At 34.9% G+C, this 11,920-nt stretch overlaps 1 protein-coding gene across 1 annotated transcript in view; it reads right to left on the bottom strand.

Annotated features, from left to right (window-relative positions):
- Positions 1-11,920, bottom strand: part of SCAF8 (SR-related CTD associated factor 8) — a 164,861-nt gene that overhangs the window by 99,301 nt on the left and 53,640 nt on the right. The window contains exons 7-9 of the mRNA XM_021714580.1: positions 7,043-7,219; positions 5,505-5,584; positions 3,678-3,795 (exon numbers count right to left, since the gene is read on the bottom strand). Of these exons, the coding sequence (XP_021570255.1) occupies positions 3,678-3,795; positions 5,505-5,584; positions 7,043-7,219 (375 nt within the window). The remainder of the gene's footprint in view (positions 1-3,677; positions 3,796-5,504; positions 5,585-7,042; positions 7,220-11,920) is intronic.

Below are 11,920 nucleotides of genomic sequence, written 5' to 3'. Positions count from 1 at the left end.
TGGATTGCCTGAGCCCGCGGATTCGAGACCCGCCTGGACAGGCGAGACCTCATCTCTACAGTAAATCAAAAAATTTGCCGGGCGGGGTAGCACGTGCCTGTAATTCCGGCTACTCGGAAGGCTGAGGCAGAAGAATCGCCGGAGCCCAGCAGGTCGAGGCTGCAGTGGCTGGGAGTGGCCACTGCACTCCAGTCTGGGCGACAGAGTGAGACTTCAACTCAAAAAAATTAGTCACACAGTATACTTGTATAAAGGCAAAACAAAATTCAAATGCCAGTATCAAAATCACTGATTTTGTGGCACTAACAAAAGAACACAGCTATCAGTTAACTTAGATTTTAGTTATTGTGGTGATGTTCAACCGGATATTAAAAGCAGGATTTTAGAAGCTCTATTCTAGAAATTGCTAGGTAGTTAGCGTCCTTACCTACCAAAAGGCAACAGTTTACTGACCTTAGGAAGTACTGAATTTAAATCACCACAGTACATATGATTTTTCCAAACTAAGAGCTCTGAGCATAGTTTATTTCAATTATAAAATGTTCTTTTTATGGAAGTGAACTTATCTTGGCTATAATTTGAAATCTATGTTTTTCATTTTATTCTATAAGAAAATAACAAAAATGATAGCACAGTTGCTATTTTGAGCATACTCAGTATCCTTGAAATACATTTAAATAAAATGTTTAAACAAAATATTTTATGTATCTTTAAAATAGAAGAATGTCAAAGTATGATCAGGACTTCCGTCACGTTTGAATCACATCAAACCAATGAGAATAGTGATTTGTTTACAAGAAAGTTTAAAATGTACTACTCTTATGAGTAATGACATTTAATTAAACTGGAAGCAAAGAACACAGTGCAAAAATTAAGTGCCAAGAAGAACATCAAAGAACAGTTCCAAGACTCTTAATTTATAAGGGAACAGGTCCACCAAGAAAAGTAGTATTTTCAAGGTTTAGAAATAAATTAAAGCTTAAGTTAGAAGAGACAGCAGTCTTCTATTAGCTAAAGGCCTGTCCTATACTACAATATAGACCAAAAGTTAGTAAATAAGCATACTCTTCCATAGCAAATCAAACAAATTTTTTAACATAGTCTTGTTTTAAACATAATCTTGGCTTAAGTCTTCAAAATGGTACAACTGACAACAGAATTCGACTTCATCCTGCCTTCTTATTTGATCTTAATTCAGTGCTCATATATTCTTCACACATCTATTTCTTACTTCGACATTCACCTAAGCTCCCTATCTATCCCCCCTCACTTATTTTCCACTTAATTAACTATTTAATGTGCTAATTCTTGGTGTAACCATCAGGATCCATTCTAATCAATTTTAGTTTGAGTTTCTTTTTTGAGCAGTTTTACTTATTTGAAAGGATTATTTCCTAACATTAGGGGTCTTATGAAGAACTAAGAGAAAACACACTTTAAAAAATCAACCTAAAATTTTACTCGATTATCTTACAGTTACCATTAGATGCACAGTTCTGGCCAGTGTTCTCCGGAAAAGTACTCTAGTTTTTCACTGGTTTTCTACTTCTATGCAGACTAAGCCTCGACACTATCTCAGGTTTAGTTAGTGCTCCAATGAGTATGGTGGCCTATAATTCCTATTCCTTTATCTAAGATACTATAACCTTTAGGCAATTCCATATTGAGCTCATTAGTAAACAAAGGTGCCTAATTTTTCTGTAGATTTCACCCTAACTTAAGTACATTAAGGATGTTGGTTTGGTAGAACCAATTACACAAGTTATTAAGCTTAATTGTTACACTGTTAATATACTTTCCATTCTAAATTTGTCATAGATTTTGTACTCACTGTCCACCTTATAAATTAAAAAACAGCTGTAGTTTTTTCTTCACCACTCTTTTTTCTTCTTCAGACTCATTTTGAACAATGAAGCTTTTAAGAAATTCTGCTCCTTTCAAAGGGATCTTATTACCATATGTTGTGAAATTTCTGAACTAACATATAGAACAGTTAAATAAGCCCAGAGTTTTCTTTCTTTCTTTCTTTCTTTTTGGTAGGTGACATTCTTAAGACAAACTCTCTCTCAAGTTTCTAGTAACTGACTTCAGTAACATGGTATTACAAACTAGTCAAGATTACTACCTGGATTTTAGTGCTTCTGCTAAACTTTCTGACATGAAACTATAAGGCAATTCAAAAAGTGTCACATTAGCTGAAAAAAACCTGTTGTCTGGATCAACTCTTCCATCACTACTACCTCTGTTACAATGCTGTGATTTTGATTATTCTATCAAAGAAAGCCTATTTCCTTTCTCTGAGTTACATCTTGTGTTTTTCTTTCAAGAATATCCAAATGTTCTTCACGGTGTCCTATCTTCAAATTCCTGAATTTTCAGTCAGACTTATTTGTCTGACATAAAATACTGATCACTTCACTACTTTGATCACTTCTATTAGAATTATTTCCTCAAAACAAGGTATGAAATTCTGTTTGCATAATTCTAGGTATGAGTTCCAATCCAGCAAATATTATTAATATTCATTTTATATCTACTATTAACATTAGGACAAGTTCAGACTCTGTGTGTCTCCAAATATGCTATCCACTCCCATCTGCATCTCCTCCATACTCCCATAGGCCATCATTTGGATCTCTATCAGAGAAACTAAAGCATTCTGCCTGGTTGTTCATACAGGCATACATGCTCTATCAGAGAAGAGATTACTTGAAGCCAGAACCTCAAATAACCTCTTTTTGTTCATCTTAGCATGTGCTCTTATCTAAAAATGCACTGCTCATACTTTTAAAAATGTTTGTGGTACTGTGTGAAATTCATTAATGCCAGCATGTTTTTAATATACGGAAGAAGTATGGAGTGGTGATTCTAATACTCTTATTCTAAACAATTTACATCTGTAAGTATTTCTCATATTAAGAAGAAATAGGGTTTGTAATGAATTTAATCATGGCTCCACAATCTGACAAATTTTACCAATTTTAAGATGCAACATTTTGTCACATGTTAAGATTTCCAAAATTTATAAGATTCGTACAACTCAAAAGGGTGTTACACTTCAGAGTCAGAAGTGCTTTAAAATTCTTAGCTATACATAAAATAACAGTGTGTCTCAAGTCAGAGCATAGATAATATTAGCTGTATAATTCTGCATTAGATATTTAATCTCACCAAGCTTTAACTTCCTCATAAGTAAAATAGAAGTCAAGTCTGTCTCATAAGGATATGTGTCTAATAAAGCTCCTGCCACATGGTAAGAGCAACTAAGTTTTTAAATTAAAAATAGTGACCTATTTTGTCATCATCACCTCCAATAACACAATTATCAACACCTTGCATGACAGAGAACAGAATGGAGAGAAAAACATGAAGTTTATGTGGAAATTTTGAAACCCCACCTCTGTCTCTACTTCTAGTATAGTAAGTTAATTTCCACAATGTGGATTCGTAAGTTGCCAGAACACATTTAGATTACAGAAAAAAACATAAAGGTCCTTAAAAGACTCATCTTCCTAGTAATAAATAGTTGAAGAACTATAACCACACCATACTTTGGAAGGAAATAAATAGTGGCTGGTAAAAGCTAAACAGGAAAAAAAAAAGTCTCCCCACAAAAATACCAATTTACAGAATATAAATAGCAATAACTCCAAAGACCACAAGATGGGGTTATAAACCTTTTGAGGCTGCTGCTGTTCCAGAAGCTGCTGTCTGAGATGTTCCAGATTTTGCTGCTGTAGTTGTTCAGCAATCTGATGAAAAATGGAATTGTTCACAGATTCTGAAACATGAGAACTAAAAGGAAAAACAGGTGGAAATATATTTTAAAACCCACTAAAACAATATGAAAATTAGTACTCAAAGACAACAAGAAATGCCATTCAATAAAATGTACCCTACCAGAATGTTTACTTTTGGAATTTTAACACAAAAAGCAGAATACTTCAGAATATTAATCCATTAAAAGAGAAACATATTCTTCAATAGTATGTCAATAGATGGATAACATGCTAGAGATGCTATTGAAAATCTGATATTATTGACTCGTGATATTAAACACATAAAACTTAGTGCTTTTTATTAGAGCATTTAAGAAGATCTCAATAAAACACAAAAAATTTAAAGTATGTAAAATTGTCACTTTAACTACTTTTACTATGAAATTGTAAGAAAAATGTTCTATTAATTAGTATGTGCAAATTCTAAAATTATAATTGACTATAAACTTTATAAAAGTAATATGCTTCCTTTAAAAAATATATACATTATTAGGCATATAAACAGGACGGACAGTGTTTAGATAAGAGGAAATAATAACATAACTATACTTTGGGAAATTCACACCTAGAATACACTTGGAACTCTGGGTGCCACAAGGTAAGATATGAATTAAAAAAGAGGGCATCCCAAAAGGGGCAAGCAGGATGGTGAGAAGTCTTGAAACAGTTGGAAAAAGTGTACTTCATCGGAGCAAATAAACCTAAGGGGAAGAATGATACCTATCTTCAAATATTGAAAACCTGTGTCTCAAAAGATAACGGAATAAATGTATTTCCTTGCTTCAGAAAACAAAATTTGCATCAGTGTGCAGAAAATAAAGGAAACAGGGTTCAGTTCAATAAAAGAACACACAATAATAAGTACTTAACTCATTACAGAATGCATGAAAACACTGGATACATGACTCTACAGGACTGGTAAAAGAGATTCTTACATTGTTTAAGACACTGATATATGTGATCTCAAATGCTTCTACCAACCTCACAGTTCACCATCTAAAATACTAGTCCTTACTATTGTCAAGGAGAATCACTACCAAAATGATGTATTTGTATTTAATATATTCTATAATTGTTTCTACAGATCACTCCAATATATAAAAGTAATCTGAAACAAGAGTCCCAGAGACTTCCACCATTCATCTTCCTCCTTCCATTCTCCCAACTTCTACCTCGCCCCCTCCAATGTCCTCCTCTTACTAGTTCTTTCACATACCTGCACAGAACACAGTGCTCTGCAGAACTGGTTTTTTTTTTTTAAAGCACCGATATAAATAAAAACATACAATCCATTTCTCTAAAAAATAAAATCCCTTATAATCTCAAGTCTTACTTCTGATTAGCTTGATACAGTCCCAGAATTTGGTACACTTCCTAAAAGGGGCGTGTGGCACTAGAAGTCAGCTTTGTTTCTAGCAGTGCAAACATTCTTACAATTGAGTTAAATAATTTAAAGCCTAATAGAGATACAGAAAATATCACAACTAGATTTACCAATTTTCCTATGGAGAACTTTGATATACCCAAACATTTGCAAAGGTCTGGGAGTCAAAATAATATAGAGAGGCTACGACAGCATCTCTACCACCTTTCTATAATGTTAAAGCTCAACACCTTGATACAATAATCCCAATTTATTCAAAGTATATTTAGTAGTTAAGATGGCAACATCTCATCCAATATTTAAAATGATGGCTACACAAAAACAATAATAATAATTCTTACAGTTGAGAAGTTGGGATTTCCTTTTTGGGCTCTTCATTATGCTCAGAATCTTCTCCAAAATCAAACCTATCCATCAACTTCTGGGGGAAAGGGAAGAGAAAGAGACAAAAAGTGTTTCACACAAATGTAAGTTACAAATGCTATTTTAAATGTCAACGACATCTCATTAACTTTTATCTATCAATTAATGTTCTATGTCATTTTATATTATACTATTAAAGAGTTAAGCATTTTATTTGAGTGGATCTATTTTTAAGATCCTTTGCTATATGTTATTTTATATCACAAAACAAATTATGCTATAGAAAGGATAAACACTAATACTCTAATTTTACAGAAGAAAAAACTAAGGATTAAAATAATTAAGTGACTTTCCTATGGAATCACAGTTTGCTAAAACATCTAGGACCACAATTAATGGGGTCTAGGTCTACTGTACTTATCTTAGAATGCTCCACTATTCTGAATGCTCAAGTTAAAGGGACTTTCTATGGGGTCTTGCATTCTAGAGTTAGACTTGGAACTGGCTGATCAAAAAGTCTAAGTAATAAATCCAAAAAATCAATATTTATTTTCCTTAAAAAATAATGGTAGTAGAAACAAAAAATATGGATACTACCTCTAAGTATATGATATTCTCATAATTAAGCATATCACACAATAAATTATAAATCAAAGACTTAAGTTTGTATTATTTTTAAAGGCTTAAAATTTTAAAAACACTCCCTTTTATAGTTAGGCCCCAACTTGTCTTCACATTATATATAGTGACAAATTGTAGAGAAGTTTTCCTATGAATTTTCACATATTGAACAATTTTAATATTAGCAGGTTAAAATTATAGAACACACACTATCACAATTAATAAAATGGTGACATTCATAAAAGAAATTAGACAAGTGCCAGGACATGGTGGCTCATGCCTGATCCCAGCACTTCAGGAGGCAGAGGCGAGAGGATTGCCTGAGTCCAAGAGTCCAAGATCAGCCTAGCAACTTGGCAAGACCTCATCTCTACAATAAATCCAAAAAACAGCTGGGTGTAGTGGTGCATGACTGTAGTAGTTCTAGCTACTTAGAAGGCTGAGGTGGAAGGATCGCCTGAGCCTAGCAAGTTGAGGCTGCAGTGGCTGTGGGCATGCCATTGCACTCCAGCCTGGGTGACAAAGTAAACTTCCAACTCAACAAAGGGAGGGAAGGGAGGGAAGGAGGGAGGGAGGGAGGGAGAGAGGAATTAGACAATTTCAGAAAATAATCATTTGCCTCAATGGAGAACACAAGATTTTACTCACGAGTTATCTTTAAAAGAAACAGTTATCAGTTAAAAGAAAACATTTTAAATGTTATCAAGAGAAATGTTTTAAAATCACTTAAATTCTTTCAGAAGAGAGAATCTTTGGTAAAATTTACAATGTCTTATAAAGGATAGTGGATATGAAAACAATCTTTGATACAATGTATTTATAGAACTAGAATTCACGTGACAATGCATAAAATTTAATAATTCATTTAGAACAGATTTGATATTGTAATTTCTACCTTGTTGAAAGAGACTCCCTGCTCTAAGGGAGTAAGAGTGTTGGCTGCTGCAGCTGCAGCTGTAAGCTGGGCCGTAAGCGCCTGCAACTGAACCACGAGACCGGCATCCAGGGCCTGCAGAATGGAAGGCTGTGGCTTCTGCTGTTGGATCTGTAACGTCTGTATTAACTGCTGAAGCTGGAGGGGACAAGGTATATATATATCACAAAACTGTTGTTGGGTTTTATCCATAAGAATGTTCATCTGAAACTTTTAGTCAATAAAATTAATCATTCTACACACTCTGGAGAGCAAGGTAAAGTGCATACTAACTCAAAACAGTTCATTCCAAAAATTTATGTGTATATGAATTATATATAACACAGTCCTTACATCCTTAACTTATTAAGTCCTTATTTAAGTCCTTAATACGTCTGTCTTCCTTCTGGAAAGTCAGAGAACTTTAAACAAAATAAAGTGGTCATATGACAACCAGATAAAGAACTTTTTATTGATTGATTTTTTTCACTATAACTTGTCATCTCCTCTTCAATTATCTGCTTAAATTCTGTAAAGGAACAAGCACTGAAAACAGTAGCAGCTTTTGCCACCTTCAGAATTACCATGGGAGAATACACTTCCTGAAAGCAGGAGAGTGACTAAGAAATTTGTTCCTCAGAGTCTAAAACTAAGGAAATGAGTGATTAATGATGAATAGTGACAACGTCAAAAAACAGACACAACAGTAATATCTTTAAGAGATTCTATAGATAACAAAATCTTACATACATCCTGTAAATAAATGATAATCAAGTTCTAAGGCCGAGTTAAATCCAAAAGATGTAAGTTCAGAAGAGAAAAATAAAGGCCAGGCACAGTGGCTCATGCCTGTAATTCCAACAACTTGGGGGACCGAGGCGGAAAGTCTGCTTGAAACTAGGAGTTTGAAACCAACCCGAACAACAGAGCAAGACCCCGTCTTCATACAAAAAAAAAAGAAAAAAAAATTTTTTTAAACACGAGAAAAATAAAAACATCAAAGCTGCTGATAACCAAGACATCTATAATCACTAAGTTCAACTTCTAGTAGGAGAAGGCACAAATAACTTGCAAGATAACAGTAAATAAAATAATTTCATGAGTACCTAAAACAGCAACATTAGAAAACATACCAGTCATTTAACTATCAACTAAACATCTTCTACAAAACCACCAACATGATAGCAAGGAAAATATAAAAATATATGATGGTTAAGTTATTGCACTCAGGAAGCTCCAAATAAATACAAGAATACATGAAACCTCTACATCACTAAGAGGAGGTAAGGGAATGAGAGAGAGTGGGCAGAGACAAAGAAATGCCATATTTTTCCTTTATATATTTTAAGTCTTCCTCTGACATCTCCATTTTTCCCAATGGCACGATTGTTCTTTCACCTAGGTTTAAAACTTAGGTTTGAAACTACCATAGCATGCAACTTGTTCTCTACTCTGCCTTCATATTCTATCAATTATTGTCTTTTGACACTCTTTGTACTATTTTTCTAGACAATCCCTTCATCTGCTAAAAAATTTTAATGGGCTTCTTTTAAAATGAGAACACTTGCATTATTCTCAAAATATTGTCACAAAACATAATTAATATTCATCCAGGTGCAGTGGTTCATGCCTATAATCCTAACACTTGGGAGGATGAGGTGGGAGGAACACTTGAGCCTATGAGTTCAAGATCAGCCTGGGCAACATAACAAGACATCATTTCTATAAAAATAAAAATAAAAAAATTAGGTAGGCATGTTGGTGCATGCCTGTAGCCCCTGCTACTCAGAAGACTGAGGCAGGGGGATCACTTGAGCCCAAGAGGTCAAGACTGTGGTGAGCCTGTGATTGTGCCTCTACACTCCAGCCTTCGTGACATAGTGAGACATGAACTCAAAAAAAATTCTTAGAATATACAATACAAAGATATGAGCTATATTTTGAAAATATGAGCAAGGAAATACTTAATCACCACTTCAGAGAAATCTATGACTTGGTGATGAAAAATACTGGGAAGAGAACATGTCAAACTGAGAACATTCAAGGCCTGGTTTGGTGATTATTATTAAGACTTGGCCTTTTACTCTGTGTGAGACAGGGAGCCACTGGAGGATTCGGTGCAGAAGAGGTACATGAGTCACATATTTAGAAGGTCACTCTGCCTGAGGTATTGAGAACAGACTGTAGCAGAGCAAGGATGTAAGCCCTAAGAAGTTCCTGCAATAAAACAGGTGAGAATTTATAGTAGCTTGACTTGGAGCTAGTGAGAGAGGTGGTGGGTAGTGGTTGGATTCAGAACATATTCCGAAGGTAGAAAATTCTTAACACATTGTATGTGAAGAATGAAAGAAAAAAAGGACTCAAAAATGACTCTCATGCAACTAAGCAACTGGAAAAATAGCATTTCCATGAACTGAAATGAAAATGCAGGTGGAGCAATTTTGTTTGAAAGACTGGGAATTCATCTTTTACCTGCGGCTGTCTCTCTATCTAATTCATCCTTAGCATCTTACCCATCCTTTGAAAAACAAATTGGCTGGGCAAGGTGGCTCAAGTCTGTAATCCCAGCACTTTGGGGAGCCAAGGTGAGAGGACTGCCTGAGACCACAGGTTCGAGACCAACCTGGGCAACATGGTGAGACCTCATCTCTACAATAAATCAAAAAATTAGCCAGGCATGGTAGTGGACACCTATAGTTCCAGCTACTTGAAAGGCTGAGGCAGAAGGATCACTGGACCCCAGCAGGTGGAGGCTGTGGTGGCCATGAGCATGCCACTGCACTCCAGCCTGGGCGACGGAGTGCGACTCTGACTCAAAAAAACAAAACAAAACAAAACAAAACAAATGAACTATCATCTGCACAAGAGAACTTTCCCTGAACCAATTATTCAATCCAAAGCATTACCTCTAGTTCTGAATGTCCAAATCCTTTCTTTTACTCTTCTCATTATCCCTATTTCTAACTTAGATTATATTTATGCATACCGATTATCCTTGCCTATGAATTTTTAGGCTTCCAGAGGCCAGAGAATACTTCTTGGCTATCTTGTGTACTACAGCACAAAGCACAGTGCCCCAAACATTGTAGGTAACAATAATGGTTTGTCGAAGGTTGAATTAATGAAAACAAGCACCAATGAAGTGGCAGAGTATTACTGGACTTCATAGACTAAAAAAGTTTAATTTGATGTGAATCAAAAAGGAAAGGTGAGACATAAGACAAGTAGAGAAACAGATGATAAAGTAAAAGGGGAGTAACATGAACCAGGAGAGTATTTACAATAACTGAGAGAAATCCATGTGCCTATATGATCTAAGGAATAAAAAACGTTGGGAAAAAAGTGACAAGTTACATTGAGAATAACTTTGCCACAAAGTTGGACTTTATCCTATGTAAAACATGCAATTACTCCATGTTCTTGAGCATATGTTTAAGATATATAAGACAATCTTAAAAGATTAACCTTACAGAGAAATAAAATGATTGATCAAAAAGGGAAGAGAAGCAAAGAGACCAAATGCTATTTAGAAGCTATCAATGTGCCAAAAATGAGGGAGAACTAGGATAGTAATATTTTTTTTAAAAGGCATAAGCTACAGTAAATCTACATCTAAAAAGAGCAAAAACATAACATAAAATGCAATATACGTACCAAAGTTAGTTTTTTAAAAAAAATTATGTACAACTCTGAAAAACTGACAAAATGGATGCTTTTTAATCATAAATATTTATTACTAAAGTCTATTCAGGACAGATAAAATAAGTAAATAAAAATAACAAAGAAAGCATTTGAAAATGTTACCAAAAAATAATCCAAAGCACACCAAGCTCTGGAGATCTTTTTACCAAGTTAATCTGAACCTTCCAGGGGCAGAAAGCACTCAAGCTGTACTGTACAGAACACAAAAAAGGTAAACATTTCTGACGTGAGCTCACAGACCAACTGAAAACTAAGAGAAATTAGACTGGAATTGGCTATAAAACTCAAATCTATTCAAATGCATTCATAGAAATAAATCTGCAGAATTTAAAGAGCTACAACGTTTAAGAAACATAAAAGACTTGAACAATAAAAGTATATATGCATAAAATGGAATAAGCTGATATCAAAGATGTCAATCTTCCCCACCCCTCAAGTCAATTCACACAGGCAGTGCAGCTCCCTCCTCCTGACACTCTGCCTAGAAAGCCCGCTTTCTTTTCTTAAAATACACTAACAACACTCCTACACCTCAGGACCGCTACACTTGCAATTCTGCTCCTATCCTCCTGTCCTGTCCTCCATGACTAGTTCCATTTCAAGTCTCATTTCAAATGTCACTTTCTCAAAGATACTTTCTATTAACTACCCTCTCCAATTCTGACTTTGTCCCCCAAATCTATCGATTTGCCCTTTTTAAAGTCATATATCACTAAAATAATTTAGTCATACTTTTTTACTGTCTGTCTTCTCTAAAATAGAAGGAAGTCCTCTCCAAGATAGGAAACACCCTGTCTTGTTACTTGAGTGCAATAGCATCTAATGATGTTTGGCACAAACTATGTGCTAAACCAATATTTTGATATAAAATGATTTTTTTACAAAACAAATGACATGAGAGTGTTCGTGATGCATTATGACAAAAGTAAAACTTATGGGGTAAAGTATGCAGAGTGAACCCACTTTTATTAAACTAAAAATATATATACTCTCTAGGTAGTACTCTATGAAACAACACATTGGGAAAATAGGCCGGGCACAGTGGCTCATGCCTGTAATCCCAACAACTTTGGTAGGCAGAGGCAAGAGGATTGCCTGAATTCAGGGGTCTGGGACCAGCTTGGGCAACATGTCGAGAAGTCATCTCTACTATATATA

The sequence above is a fragment of the Carlito syrichta genome, unplaced genomic scaffold, assembly GCF_000164805.1.
Source record: "Carlito syrichta isolate Samal-C Ts95f unplaced genomic scaffold, Tarsius_syrichta-2.0.1 Scaffold305681, whole genome shotgun sequence".
Taxonomy (NCBI): Eukaryota; Metazoa; Chordata; class Mammalia; order Primates; family Tarsiidae; genus Carlito; species Carlito syrichta.
The sequence above is the reverse complement of the archived record's forward strand: the minus strand, read 5'-3'. Positions and strand labels throughout refer to the sequence as shown.